At 41.4% G+C, this 16,116-nt stretch overlaps 2 protein-coding genes across 2 annotated transcripts in view; one reads left to right on the top strand and one right to left on the bottom strand.

The window, feature by feature from the left end:
• LOC133137240 (sodium/potassium-transporting ATPase subunit beta-1-interacting protein 3-like) overlaps positions 1-7,792 on the top strand; it is a 36,432-nt gene extending 28,640 nt beyond the window's left edge. Inside the window, exons 4-5 of the mRNA XM_061255378.1 lie at positions 3,251-3,457; positions 4,605-7,792. Of these exons, the coding sequence (XP_061111362.1) occupies positions 3,251-3,457; positions 4,605-4,676 (279 nt within the window). The 3' untranslated portion in view covers positions 4,677-7,792. The remainder of the gene's footprint in view (positions 1-3,250; positions 3,458-4,604) is intronic.
• Positions 7,793-9,083: 1,291 nt separating this feature from the next.
• On the bottom strand, positions 9,084-13,031 carry ttpa (tocopherol (alpha) transfer protein). Its single transcript, XM_061255778.1, has 5 exons — positions 12,691-13,031; positions 12,123-12,276; positions 11,200-11,393; positions 10,544-10,654; positions 9,084-10,091 (listed from the first exon to the last, which is right to left on the bottom strand). Exons 1-5 carry the CDS (start codon positions 12,889-12,891, stop codon positions 9,912-9,914), a joined length of 840 nt encoding a protein of 279 aa, XP_061111762.1. The 5' UTR covers positions 12,892-13,031; the 3' UTR covers positions 9,084-9,911.
• Between the last annotated feature and the right edge of the window lie 3,085 nt (positions 13,032-16,116).

Below are 16,116 nucleotides of genomic sequence, written 5' to 3'. Positions count from 1 at the left end.
ATAAAGCTTGTCAGCAGACAGAAGCATGAAGTACTCCAAAATCTCCTGGTAGACGGCTGCGTTGACTCTGGACTTGATAAAACACAGTGGACCAACACCAGCAGATGACATAACACCCCAAATCATCACTGACTATGGAAACTTCACACTGGACTTCAAGCAACTTGGATTCTGTGCCTCTCCACTCTTCCTCTAGACTCTGGGACCTTGATTTCCAAATGAAATGCAAAATTTACCTTCATCTGAAAAGGGGACTTTGGACCACTGAGCAGTGGTCCAGTTCTTTTTCTCCTTAGCCCAGGTAAGATGCTTCTGACGTTGTCTCTAGTTCAGGGGTGGCTTGACACTAGGAATGTGACAATTTTAGCCCATTTCCTGGACACGTCTGTTCGTGGTGGCTCTTGATGCACTGACTCCAGCCTCAGTCCACTCCTTGTGAAGCTCCCCAAGTTCTTGAATCGGCTTTGCTTGACAATCCTCTCAAGGCTGCGGTCATCCCTGTTGCTTGTGTACCTTTTCCTACCACACTTTTCCCTTCCAGTCAACTTTCCATGAATATACAGTGCATCCGGAAAGTATTCACAGTGCTTCACTTTTCCCACATTTTGTTATGTTACAGCCTTATTCCAACATGGAATAAATTCTTTTTTTTCCTCAAAATTCTACACACAACACCCCATAATGACAACATGAAAGAAGTTTTTTTTTAATTTTTGCAAATTTATTAAAAATAAAAAACTAAGAAATCACATGTACATAAGTATTCACAGCCGTTGCCATGAAGCTCAAAATTGAGCTCAGGTCCATCCTGTTTCCACTGATCAACCTTGAGATGTTTCTACAGCTTAATTGGAGTCCACCTGTGGTAAATTCAGTTGATTGGACATGATTTGGAAAGGCACACACCTGTCTATATAAGGTCCCACAGTTGACAGTGCATGTCGAAGCACAAAGCATGAAGTCAAAGGAATTGTCTGTAGACCTCCAAGACAGGATTGTATCGAGGCACAAATCTGGGGAAGGTTACAGAAAAATTTCTGCTGCTTTGAAGGTCCCAATGAGCACAGTGGCCTCCATCATCCGTAAATGGAAGAAGTTCAGAACCACCAGGATTCTTCCTAGAGCTGGCCGCCTGTCTAAACTGAGCAATCGGGGGAGAAAGGCCTTAGTCAGGGAGATGACCAAGAACCCGATGGTCACTCTTATCAGAGCTCCAGCGTTCCTCTGTGGAGAGAGGAGAACCTTCCAGAAGGACAACCGTCTCTGCAGCAATCCACCAATCAGGCCTGTATGGTAGAGTGGCCAGACGGAAGCCACTCCTTAGTAAAAGGCACATGGCAGCCCACCTGGAGTTTGCCAAAAGGCACCTGAAGGACTCTCAGACCATGAGAAACAAAATTCTCTGGTCTGATTTGACAAAGATTGAACTCTTTGGCGTGAATGCCAGGCTTCATGTTTGGAGGAAACCAGGCACCGCTCATCACCTGGCCAATACCATCCCTACAGTGAAGCATGGTGGTGGCAGCATCATGCTGTGGGGATGTTTTTCAGTGGCAGGAACTGGGAGACTAGTCAGGATTGAGGGAAAGATGAATGCAGCAATGTACAGAGACATCCTGTATGAAAACCTGCTCCAGAGCGCTCTTGACCTCAGACTGGGGCGACGGTTCATCTTTCAGCAGGACAACGACCCTAAGCACACAGCCAAGATATCAAAGGAGAGGCTTAAGGACAACTCTATGAATGTCCTTGAGTGGCCCAGCCAGAGCCCAGACTTGAATCCGATTGAACATCTCTGGAGAGATCTGAAAATGGCTGTGCACCGATGCTCCCCATCCAACCTGATTGAGCTTGAGAGGTGCTGCAAAGAGGAATGGGCGAAACTGCCCAAAGATAGGTGTGCCAAGCTTGTGGCATCATATTCAAAAAGACTTGAGGCTGTAATTGCTGCCAAAGGTGCATCAACAAAGTATTGAGCAAAGGCTGTGAATACTTATGTACATGTGATTTCTTAGTTTTTTATTTTTTAAAAATTTGCAAAAATGTCAAAACTTCTTTCATGTTGTCATTATGTGGTGTGGTGTGTAGAATTTTGAGGAACAAAAATGAATTTATTACATTTTGGAATAAGGCTGTAACATAACAAAATGTGGGAAAAGTGAAGCGCTGTGAATACTTTCCGGATGCACTGTACTTTGATACAGCACTCTGCGAACAGCCAGCCCTTTCAGCAATGACCATCTGTGGCTTACCCTCCTTGTGGAGGGTGTCAATGAGTGTCTTCTGGAGAACTGTCAAGTCAGCAGTCTTCCCCATGATTTTGAGTGCATAAATTAACATACTTTTCAGAAGGTCGACATTACTGTATTATAAATCCTTTTTTTGATTGGTCTTATGTAATATTTTAAGATACTGGATTTTTGATATTCATGAGCTGTAAGCCATGATCATCAAGAATAAAACAAAAAAAAGGCTTGAAATATTTCACTTTATGTGTAATGAATCTAGAATACTTGAAAGTTGCACCTGTACAGCAAATCTGAGTATTTAAGTTGTATATATAGAAACCAGGTTGAACAGCATCTTCTACAGCACAGTGTCCCTATAACTCACTATGCATTGGATATCTATTCAGTCCAGAGGCAAGTCTGGTCCACCCAACACCATTCCTACAGCAACTCTCATTCAAGTGCAAAGTAACCCCCACCACTGCTTAGCTTCGCGTTTGACACAAGAAGGGTACAGGGTGGCATGGCCATTTAATGAGAATCAATGGCTGTTTCTGCTTTAATGTACAAGGTCAGAGCGACATGCCACACAATGCAGGGGAATTAGATTGGAGGAATTGAATGCCTCTTCCAGACGGGCATCAGGTCTGGTCAAAGCAGGCAGGGCTAATTGCAGAAACATGAAAGAGAGGAGATTTGAGACTGCAGTGTTTGGATTTGTCTGAATGTGTTTATATGAGCTGGATCTTCACACGGGGGTAAATGAGAGAAGGACAGGATGTTTGTCTCGTTCAGTTTGTCTCGCCGCTCTGTAGACTTTCAATTCCAACTTGTCCTACTTTTCGCCTCTCAGATCTTTTCCTTAGCCGCAGTAACCATGGCACACTGTGAAACGATTTTTAAAGATTCACGGTTTCTCCTTTCGGAAAGTGTCATTGCTGCCTCATGCCACAAAACACTGACGACCCAACGCATACACATACACACCTGTCCACACCTCCCACGTTTGTGTGTCCCCACAGGAAATGGATATCATGACCTTTAACATCTCTCTGCACCGATCCTGGTGGCGGGAACATGGGCCAGGCTGTGTGAGGAGGGAGGCCCCGCCCCCTGACCCCTACAGCCCCCATGACCTGCAGGGCCACGCCTATATCTCCGTCACAGGCTGCATGGTGGAGTTTCAGTACCTGGAAGTGATGCACTCTTCCTTCAGCATCCTGTTGGCTGTGAGTTCACACATTTACATCCGTACACATACACACACGCACACGCACACACACATACATACACACACACACACACACAAACAGTCTCCTTCTCACATATCTTTCTCATGCCAACCCAAACAACTTGCACAAAAACACTCCACACACATTACACATTCATGTCGTATTAACAGTCCTGTGTGACTATAGTTCTGAATCACACATGCATTGTGTCACACCCATCCATGACACCTTTACATACATTATTGTAGTCTCTCTCTCTCTTTCTCTCTCTCTCACATACACACACACAGTTGGTTTAATGAACTGTAAAACCTCAACAGAGCTTACAGCTCCAGTGCAGTCTGAGGACTCACCAGAGGATTGTGCTTTCCCCTGAAGTGAAATTGAGAGGATTTTCTGCACAAAGTTTCTGAACATTTGAGGGTCTGCAGAGACGGCTGTCACGGTTGTCAGGGAGGTTTACTTTCAAACAGCACTATGGTGAAGGAAAGAGATTCCTCCACAGGAGCTATATCCACCCCATTGCACGCTACACTGTATGACTGGAACCCCTTGCCAACAAAGTCAAAACTTTGCTAAAATAAAAATGCAAATTGAGCAGTTAACGGGGAACCATCAGAGGGTGTGAACACGCTCGTTATACAGGGTTTGGGATTGTAGACGGGGGCCCTGTTTAGTGCAAGTGCGTTTGATCACTCACTCTCTCTTTCTCTCTCTCCCCCCAGTTTAAGAACTGCCGTAAACAGCAACCAGTGAGAAAAGCACAACATTAGTAGTTTGTTAGTCTGTTCATAACTGTGAACATCACAATAACAATGATGCAGTAATATTAATTATGGTGTGCTGCAACAGGCAGTTACAAAAAAAGTCTCCTCACATTTTTTGTTTTTCGACAATAGGCAATCACTTCAGGGCAAAGGCATTTGTAATCAACTGTTTTTAATTACATGAAATAATGAAAATCTGCAGATCTGATATCACTTTAGAACCATGATATGACACCTGTACACTAAGGCTGCAATCCCAAACAATTAGATAATAATATTAATCTCAATTTTGTTCGCAAGTATGTTGCACTGATATGACTCATGCTTCTCTCTCTATTTCTCCCTCCCTCTGTCCCTCCATCCCTCTTTCTCTGCAGCTGGTTGGGTTTGTGTTTGCCTGCTATGTGATCAGCGTGTTTACAGAGGACGGGGACAGCTGTCGGTACTGACTCTGACTCCCCTGCAGTTCCGCTTTTCTTTCCTGTACATTTCCAATGTCCTGGTAACGTCCTGGTAACGTCCCAGCAGCGTTCCAGCTTGCTTTCGCCTGCTCCATTACCATCCTCACTCATCCAGAAAATGTGTTTACCTTATACGAGGGGTGAATCTGTAATACCTGTCAGCTAATGCAAACACAGAAACACACAGGATACACACCTGTCTGCGTCTACTGTCGTGTGGGTCTGAGTAAGCCCTAAACCAATTACCCTAAGGTGATAACTACAGTCGCCTTGAACCGAATTGAATTACAGCTACTGCTGAACAGCCCTCAGTCATTTTTTATGTATTTCCACATTACAAATTTAATTCAGACTTTGAAAGCCATTTTTAAGCCCAGCTAGCACTGTGAGAAATACGACAGGTATTCCTGTGTGTGTCTACACCCAGGATGTTTCATGTGTGTGGCTTTGCCTAGGTGTGTGTTTCAACTGGATCTTAAGCCTCTTCATGCTGTTGTCCGGTATTCACAGGGGGTCAGGAGCAGCAAACACTTCTTTTACAGTCAAAACTGTCCTAACTTTAAAACGAAAAACACAAACTCACGATTCAGAGCATAGCAAATTAAGAATCTCTCATCAATTCCAAAAATTAGCATTTTAAAAGGCTCAGGTCTTTGTTTACAAACAGTGGAGCACTGCACTATGGGATTGCTGACTGGAATCAAAGTCTCAATTTCTAAAGGGTTTTTGATTGTTCTCGAATCCAGGGATGTGGATTTAATGGTCCTTCATTTGCATTAATGAATTAATATTAAACTAAAGGCCTTAGTTTCAAGCACATTTAATTTGTAATTGTAAATTATAAAAGTAAGCAATTTTGAACCAAATTAAATCTTTTTCATTTCTCATTCTTTATTCCCCAATGTAGCTTCTCTAGAATCAAATACAAGAAACTGAAATAATATGAAAAAACACAAGAGATGGAACTAGCCCTTTAATCACAGTGCTGCTGTGTTTAATGTGTTTTTGTATTTTTTGTTATTACATGATTATTTAATCCTCACCGTCTCATTTTAATGTCACTATCTGCTGCATTCTTCAGGCAAATGCAGATTTTATTTCTTTACTTTCCAATGTTGTCATCTTTTTATAAGCACCCCCAAATACAGAGTATTTCACAAACTTTAAAAAGCCATGTCATTGTTGTTTTCTTCAAAACATTTGAAAACTTTAATACTAAGGTTCCTCTTTAGTTTTACAGTTGGAACAGGCCATTCTTAAAGGTGCTATATTAACTCTGTACCCCATTGTTAAGCTGTTGTTTCAAGCGTAATCGCCAAGAGACATTTAGGCTTACTGCTTCTTGATAACGGGGCATTCAAAGGGCATTCAAACAGAAGAACAGAGAGGAGTGGGTGAAAGTCTGTTTGATCTGGAACCTGAGCACTAAAGCCAGGGGGCACTGTATGACAACACAAACTTAGAAGGCTGATGATGCCACCTGGTGGTCTTAGAAGACATTACACAACACTTTTTTGCGGCTCAGGGGTTATTCTATAAAGTCTAGCCTACAGAGTCTGTGCCCACCCCACTAAATTGGTGAATGCTTGACACCCTTATCCAACACCAACTACAGCCTGCAATGCATTAGCTTGCATATACACTCAGTGAGCACTTAATTCGGTATTTCTGAGACTCATTTTGTAGACTTATTGGTCTTCTGCTGCTGTAGCCTATCAACCTAAGAGGTTTGATGTGTTGTCTGTTCAGAGATGCTCTACTGCATACCACTGTTGTGATGCGTGGTTATGTCTGTTACTGTCACTGTCCTGTCAGCTTTGACCAGTCTGGCCCTTCTCCTTTGACCTCTCTCATTAATAAGGCATTTTTGCCCGCAGAACTGCTTGCCACTGGATGTTTTTTGTTTCTCACACCATTCTCTGCAAACTCTAGAGACTGTTGCGCATGAAAATCCCAGAAGATGAGCAGTTTCTGAGATACTCAAACCAGACAGGGTGTCTGGCACCAACAATCATTGCACTATCAAAGTCACTTAGATCACATTTCTTCCCCATTCTGACATTCAGTCTGAAAAACAGCTGAACCTCTTGACCATGTCTGCATGCTTTTATGCATTTAGTTGCTGCCACATGATTGGCTGTTAAATATTTGCATTAATAAGCTGGTGTACAGGTCTACCTAATAAAGAGCTCAGTGAGTTTATAACATCTGCAGTATACCATTAGTGGAGGTGGACTTTCTTGTACAAAATACCTGCTTGCAGACCACCCACATTGTACATTGGTGGTGGTAGAAGGGAGTCACCATCCCCCAAGAACACACACACACACACACACACACACACACACACAGTAAATCACTAAGAGAATATTGCTATATATCCTCATCATTATCATTAGCTCATTTAGCACTGCACCAAACACCTGATATCCCGACCCAAAGAATGCTTAAGGACTGGGGTTCAATGGAACATGTTATACAATGTGATGTGTTATGAACCATACAGGACCACATTTTAAGCCCCCGTTATGGGCTAGGTTGGGGGGTGGGAGTTAATTGCATTGACATTATGAACTGGCTTATTAAGGCAAGTAATAGCTCATTGTGACGTGGGCTCCATGTATATTTTGATGTAAATAGGAAATGAGACTGCATGCATGTGAGCTGTGATTTTGTCCTGAAAAAACATTTTCCCAGACAGGATTAGACACACTCATTTTCCATGTCTTGTTAGCTCAAATGTGGCAAGTTGTGTCCTCACCTATAGGGATCCACAAGTACACAATCTGTACCTCACAATTTAAATATGCCATTGACATTTCCCTTTTATCACATTTTTTAAACACTGCCAGGTAAATGTACTAAAACTGTTTTATTTCCCCTTTTAACGAAATACGTCTGTGTTCATTCACTCTCTGGATAAATTATATTTCAGTGTCTGACCACTTTTATGTAAAACACATGAATATTCATTCTTACCCTCTGTATAATCTGGACATTTTTATGTGATTTGAAAAGTTTTTTTTCCATTAGTTTTTTTTTGTGTGAAAGACAGTCATTTTTTACTGAGCAAAGCAGTTCCTGCTAAAGTGTTGATAACAAAATATGCCCTTACTTATTAATAAAGTATAAATTCATGCAAGCAAAACTGTATGCATCTATTTTTAACTGACTGGTGTATTTTATAATCTGTGGAAATACTAAGCACTATGTGCTGTAGACCAGCAGATAAAATTTCAGTAACGTGTCTCGATGTATGACGAAGGAGTAACTCTTGCCCCAGTACAAAGCTCAGGACATGGGCCAATCATTTTCAGACAAAAATATTTACACACGGAGTGTCCGTGCAAAGGGCAACAGAGTAAAGAGCTGTAACTCAGAGCTACAGCACAGATACTCTATTTGCGCAACAGATCTTCAGCTCCAAAAGCTGAGTAAAGAGCTCATGAGATCTACAGCACAGATACTCTATTCACTCAACAGATCTTCAGCTCCATATGCTTCAGTAAAGAACTCATGAGATCCACAGCACAGATACTCTATTCAATTCACTCAACAGATCTTTAACTCCATATGCTTGAGTAAAGAGCTCATAAGATCCACAGCACAGATACTATATTCACTCAACAGATCTACAGCTCCATATGCTTCAGTAAAGAGCTCATGGGATCCACAGCACAGATACTCTATCCACTCAACAGATCTTCAACTCCATAAGCTGAGTAAAGAGCTGCTCAGAGCTACAGCACAGATACTCTATTCAATCAACAGATCTTCAGCTCCATAAGCTGAGTAAAGAGCTCATGAGATCTACAGCACAGATACCCTATTACAGTACATTACATTATTGGCATTTGGCAGACGCTCTTATCCAGAGCGACATACAGTTCATTAGACTAAGCAGGAGACAATCCTCCCCTGGAGCAGTGCAGGATTAATGGCCTTGCTCAAGGGCCCAACAGCTGTGCGGATCTTATTGTGGCAACACCGGGATCAGAACCACCAATCTTGTGTGTCCCAGTCATTTACCTTAACCACTACGCTACAGGCCGCCCAAAAGCAGCTAAAGCAGTGATGGAACGAGCCTTTCCCAATTCCACCTCAAACACCCAATTCTGTGAGTAGATATTGTGCTCTGTGTGCTTAGTTCAGCATTTTAAATGGCCAGGGTATCATTTCATGGCTACTTCCCCAGTGACTTCTCTGGAAAATGTCCAATGGACGGTCAGTGTTTTATATTAGTGAGACTGTAAATGGGGCGATAAAGATTCACCATTTTCATTCTGGTACAAATGTTGGTGTAGGTGGGCCCAAAGTTATAAATAACCAATAACAAAAATGTGATTAAGTATCAACATTGTTTCTTCCTACTGTGAGGAGAAATGAGGACTGATGCATTGTTCTGCTCATATGTTTCAGCATTGAGCTACATTTATTAAAATGCTACACAGAGAGAATGATAAACACAATTCATCTTTTCAGCAGTCGTTAGACACTGAGAACAGTGAGTTAGAAACAGTATGGTGCATTATTTGTGATTTTGACCTGCTTGTGTAGAATTAAGACTTGGCTCTGAAGAATTACAATATCCTTCTGCTTGTATTAAAAAAAAAAATCAATACAGGTAATCAGGTAAAATACAAAAGCAACATATATTACATATTAGATTTGGTATTTCATTATGAACCCTAAACAGGACTAACTATGAGAAGTCATTCAAACTAAAATGTTAAATGTAAGTCAAATATTGTACAATTAAGAGAATGTTAAAAATTAATTAATATGCTTTCAATAGAGGGAACATTATCTCATGCCAAACAATAGAAATAACTATTAAAATATTGGACATTTATGACATTGTGAACACAATTATGATACACTGTACATCCCTTGTATTCACACTGTATGTATAAAAAAGCAATCCTAATTCTGTTCCCAGTCTTTAGAGATGACATACTACATCCATTTGCTTATGAGCTATCCTAAACTTATTCTAACACACACACACACACACGCACACACATAAACACACCTGGATGTAAATAAAAGCAATTCAGGCCTCACATTCAAAAGCACAACACAAGGGATTTGAGCCTACAGGAGGTCAGGTCTGCAGTTCCTGCTCCTTAGCTACCTGCCTTCACCAGTGCAGAAGGTCAGAATTACCAGGTGATGATGTCACAAAGGCAATGTGAGGGGTCAGCGTGGGGTCAGCGCAGGGCTTCAGGAAGGGCCTGTCGTAGACAGCTGGAGCAGCTGTTCCTCTGACTGCACGATGAAGCTGGTCCAGTCCTGGCACACCTCCTCCAGCCCTGGCCCCGTGCCCCCGTACTCCGGGGGTAGGATGCTGTGGGGGAAGTGCTGGCACAGGCTGCAGAGGAAGGAACTGCCATGCATGTGCACCTGTGGGGTAAACCAGTGATGGTGCCACACACACCACATGTGGCAACTGTAAAATAACCTCAAACACATAGGTACTACACATAGCACATAGAACACATAACCTATTCTCCTATATCATGTTATAGGTCCATATCTAGGACTGGGGCAGGTTATAATGACCCGTTATTAAATCAGTTCATAATTCGGTTTTAGAGTCATACATTATATCTACATTTCAAACCCTGTCTCATAACTCGTACTTCATGCTCCTTAAAAAAATATAGTTCCCATTCTCTCATACAGTACAGTAACAGGACTATTGACATTATGCCAACAGTATGTGGTATGAGTGGTCTATATTTATGTGATTCAGGTTAAAACCCTGTGGATGGGCTGCACACAGGAAAGGCTTTCCTAGGACTTAAACCCAAATCCTTCTGGCTAGAGGCCCGGTTCACCGGTAACCCACTCACCCTTTGCTTGATTTTGTCGGGCAGGAAGGGGCGGATCATGGCGAAGACGGGGCGGAAGAGCAGGGGCTCGTTCAGCAGGTGGATTCCTCTCACCTTCAGCGGGAATGAGTCCTGGAGAAATCATTTACACACATACAGCTTTAATATGATAAATTCATACTGCACTCTACCACCGACTGGCCTCTGACTCTCCAGTCAACAAATAAACAGATATAACAATGTAATATAGTGCAGAATAGCCATTCCATGATTTGATTTAACTTTTAGCGTTTTTTGTAAGTTTGTTATTCATTTCACTGATTAATAATTTAACTGAATTGAAATGATCAAGCGCTCTTTGTTTTTGAGAGATGGAGGAATTTCTTTCACTGTGCGAATTACATTCAGGCTCTCCAGGAATTGATTTATATTTTTGATCTTTAGCGGTATGGTGGTTAGAATAATGTATTGATTCACAGATTATTTACTCTCGCCAATTTACAAAGGGCTGAGCTACGGAACCAAGTTTCTACTGCTGTAGTGGGGTGCATCCTCTCAGGATCAATCTATATTCACCATTGAGATTATTTTTACCTTTGGAATGGCAAAGTGTGTTTCACATCCTTTGATTTACTTCATGGGCCTAACTGGAAGAACACATGAAGTAGAGTTCCTACCGTGAGCACTGCTGAGATCTTTTTGGCCAGGGAGGCGTTGATTTGGAGGGCATGAGCGAAGCACCAGCCCTGGAGGTCAAATATGGCCTTGACTCCGCTCCTCTGGGTGTCCGTTTCCTGGACAATCAGCTCTGAGGTTATGAGGCTCACGCGGAAGACCTCATAGGCTGTGAATTCCTTTGGATTCCACTGACCTGGGCAGGGAAGAAGAACAGATGTTAGTGGTCCAGGACAAAAAGAATCACACCTGCCATGGAGACGACTAACTGTGACATCACATAAACATAAACCAAAATGCTAAATTAAATACAGTTTAGTTTTATAAAAACTGTTTAGTTTTAGTTAACCACTTCACGGCCTCTTGGCGAGGATGGAGTGTATGATTGGTTGAGACTCCTGCACATGGCCTCTGGTCTTGACAGTGTGAGTGGGAATGCGCTTAATTTGCCTTTTGTGTGAATGCTCTTCTTAAAACAAATAAACATACATACACAGTATACAATTTAGTTGGGCTTTTACAATTTAGACTAGCAGCACTGCTGTTCAGCTCCTGAATAAGACCCAAAATAACATACAAAACAGTACAGTAGTTAAATCGCTCAGTCTTTCAACACTGCTGATGAGTGCAGTATTTTTATTTAGCATTTAGTATCATTTAGAGCACATTCTGGTTGGTATCCTGGGAAGTGACCAGGTTTAGGGTCTGTTTATGGGCACTTGCATGCCTAAGTGGCCACTCTCTGTATCTGTATGGCAGCTGGGGGCTGAACCTATGGGAGGTTCACTAATTTTAACAAGTATAGCAACAGACTTCACCATATATGAGTCCAAGAGGGACTGCATGCACTCTATTAGGGTTAAGTAGTCAAACAGAATAGATTTTACACTAAATCCACCCAACTAAAAAAAAAGGAAACACAAACCAATCCTGTATATCAGTACTCTGCTGCCACTGGCATCCCGAGACTTGAGCACTCCGTGATAGTTGTTTTGGAGGAGGCCGATGACTGAGGATGCGTACAGATTGCCACTGATTTCAGGACATTCTCTCCTCCAACGGTGGTAGTTAATCAGTAACTGTCAGACAGACATTCAACTCTGAGCCACATGAGAAACACGAACACAGTATTGATCTACAGGAGCTTTTTTTAAATACTTTTAGTTCAGGGTACAGACATGCAGGCAATACGTCTTATATTCGAAATTATTCGTGTAAAGTTGAATACAAGAAATGTTACCCATTCAGTATTTTTTCTTCTTTTCACACGATAACCAATCACGCCACTGTACTTAGAAACCCACTCACGTAGCCTACTTTATTGGAGTTGTAAACAATCGTTTCAACACCTCGCTTTAATGGTTTTAAACAAAGTTGAAACCAGTGAACAACTTTAACCGTGCAGCAAAGTCACTATGTTTTGCAGTAGCACGGGAATAATGAGGAGCACAATTTTAACGAATCGCTTTGAGGAAAAACGTAGCATTACTAACCTTAAGCGACAATTCAACATCAAAATCTCTGGCTCTTAGAAACTTAATTAAAAAACTGTCTGATACATGTAGGTGTTCGCGCAGTACGTCTTCTTGTTCCGCTTTTTGCCTCAGTTTTAATAAGTAAGGTTTTAAAAAGTGAGAGTCGTTGGGCAAGCCGTTCAACTCCTCAAAATGTTCAGCCTCTTCTCCAGACTTCATGTCTGAACCGGATGAAGTTTCAAGTCAAAATGTAGAACATATATGTACGGTATGTACTGGACTATAGCCGACACTGGACAGAAACCGACCGCCCAGACCATTTCATACAGTGACACTCCGAAAACTCTTGAGTATTCGTACCTTTGCCAACGGCAAACGACACACCCACAAAACACGGAACTTTAATCGCACAGTAAGCCCGTGCGGAATGTGCAATTTAATTCAACACAGCAACATAGCCTGCTTTTCCTGGTTGAGTTCCCGTTAATACGAAAGACAGGGAAACAAAAATAGCCGATACGGTGCTCAATTGAGCCTCGGCTCCAACCGCTTGTAAGTAAATAAATAAACAATCAAACAAATGAATAAAGAAATACATATCAAAACATACATTGCCTCTGCATTTGCATGTGCGTATTGTATTTGCACATATAGGCTAGATAAATTGTAGGCTATTGCAACTCCCAGCAGTTGGTATCCTAGCAACCAAATGTGTAAAATCAGTGTTTGATTGTATATTTTCTTTACATGTCCTCTGTAAATTGAATTATTGGTGACATTAAAATGTGCAATGTTTGAAAAGTTAATCTGGTGATTATTTTTATTTTTCAAATACAGATAGCCTATTTGTACATCCAAGGTCCAAATGAGTGTTTCAATTTCAATTTCCCTCAAATAATATCGATATTGAGCTACATAAATAGGTGAATTGTAAGTTCTCAAATCTTCCAGATCATAATGTGTTAGGCCTATGTATTTTCTGCTAAAGCAGCACTCAAACCGCGTGGTTACTATGACAGAAGTTAATATATAACAGTAGTTAAAATGCAACTCTTCCGATGACCCATATCCACAACTACCAGGAAAATGCAGGATTTGGAACGCAGCCATGTGGCAGTCTATCACAGAACCTTGAAATGGTGTGTAAACGATGTGCATATCCGCTGCAATAAAAGCAAACATTACGCTATTATACTGATAAAGAGTAAACATCTTCAATCAGGACATACAGTAAGTAGTCTTAGAGAATTGCTACAACAAAGGAATATTATGATAGCATTGGTTACCATGTCAGGTTTGGGTAGCTGCTAAGGGAATTTTCTATTTACGTCAAATATGTGAAATATGTCTCCATATACGTGATAGTGTGTGGATATTTAAGATGAAACCCACTAGGTGGCATTGTTGCGTCACATTTCTAATCGTGGTTACTATTATACATTGGTAAATTGACACAAGGTTTCATCGCGTATATGTAACCTGTATAGTCTCATTAATTGTTCCCAATTAATTTTTTATTTAATTTCATGAAAATAATAATGTATTAATTCCTAGTCAGCTGAAGTACAAGTACAGCATGTACAATTAATATTTATGAAATTAAACAGAAACTATTAATGGAAAGCAAACGGCATTCAGCAAGGAGAATTATGGATTTATCTCCTGACACCAATTTCTCAGCTTCTTTGGCCATTATGACCAGGTTTGTCAAGAAGCAGATCAAACTTAAACACTCTTTCATGCTTCACCTCACAACTTCACAAAACATAAAAACTGATACTTTACATTGGAGCTGCTGGCTTGTGACAACTCAGTTCATACTTCATAACCCAATCTGTAAGGGGTAATTACCTCAGCACTGTGGTCTCCCTGTATTTTTTCCTCTTAGTTACACAAACCAATGGGGTGCCATCCTTGAACAAGATGTCTGTGGCGATGGACCTGGGGAGGTGTGTGCGGAAGTCGTTGCAGTGTACGTGGCCTGCGAAACAAATGACTGCAAAAGGACACACAGGCAAAGATGGAGACGGCAAGACCTTCCATGGCATCTCAGCAACAGAAAAAGAGTACGTTTCACTGACTGTGACCCAGGGCCAGAACTCCCACAAACCTTCACATCATTTCACACCAGCAGGCCTCCAATCAGACAGGGAGGACTCGAGGAAATCAGCCTAGTCGCCTGATCCCAGCTTCCCCAGCTTTGCTATTGTTCTTGAATCAGTGCGCAATCAAAGTAAGATTCCCCTCCTTCAAACACAACTTGGGACTGGACTTCCCGCTGAGGTTAGTAATTGCATGATGAGACTGACGTCTGGTTTTAGGATTTTTTAATTGGTCCAAAAAAAGTTACTGTGAGAGAAGTCTGCCATTCTGTAAAATGAGAGTTCTTCAGACACAGAAACAGGGACTCTTTGATCCACACTCGAGTGTTGCACCTGGGCACTCTCAGACTTCTACCAGCAGGGGAAACAAGATAAAATTGAGGTCACACTTTAACTAAAAATTATGCTAAAGATTCTCCATATATTCAGGATAGGGAAATACGTGGCACCAATGTGAGCCATTGAACTCACTTGCAACTGCAAGGAGCACACCCAAAAAAAGTCCAAAGCCAAATCTGTTCAGGGCAGGGAGAGGCTGAGGGGACGTCAGCATATCTGGGCCACTTCCTCTGGGAAACCCACTGCACCAGGGACTGAGCGTCTCCAGAGAGCGGAAGGCACTCCTGCACTCCTGCTTTGGCGTCTCTATGTAGGTCAGTGCATTTGACAGGCCAGGCATTTTTCACTTTGTCCCCACCCCCGTATGCACACAAACAAGCACAACCACAGAAAATAATTTAACTCCCAGAAGAATGCACTGGGCTCCAAAGCTGCAATTGCTGAATGTACCATCCAATGATAGAATATTTATAGTTCTTCCCCCAAATTATTTGAAAACGCTTGTCAAAACCATATTTTTTTTGGGCAAAAACAAAAGCAGTCTGCCACTGTTGAGTATTATTAATTCAGTCGTCTTTATCATGCGAGAATGTTTGTGCTAATGATAAGTATGGCTGCTGATTATATAAGATCATTAACACTGACAGTCTTTCTAATTAGGAGTCACATTCTCATGTGTTAAAGATGACTATAAATAGGCAATGGGAGGCAATTGTTCAGTAAGGGATTACGCATTTGTTTGGAAAGGAATCACAGAGGGTTTATTTTATTTTTTTAAATAAGGGAAACGTGTTTTCATTGAAGTGTGCTAGCATCAGCACTCTTTCAGATTAGGTAGAGAGACGCTATTTTTGAAATATTTAAAATTTCTCAATTTTTCCCAGTCATCAATTCTGTCAGGTTCTGTTCAGTAAATTATTTATTAAAGTGCCATTCACAGATGTCAGATTCCAGCCCTGGAGGGCTGCACTGTTTTTTGTCATGGTTCTGATCCAGTATTTTA

The sequence above is a fragment of the Conger conger genome, chromosome 9 (genome assembly GCF_963514075.1).
Source record: "Conger conger chromosome 9, fConCon1.1, whole genome shotgun sequence".
Classification (NCBI taxonomy): domain Eukaryota; kingdom Metazoa; phylum Chordata; class Actinopteri; order Anguilliformes; family Congridae; genus Conger; species Conger conger.
Note: the sequence above shows the minus strand (reverse complement) of the source record. Positions and strands in the feature narration are given on the sequence as shown.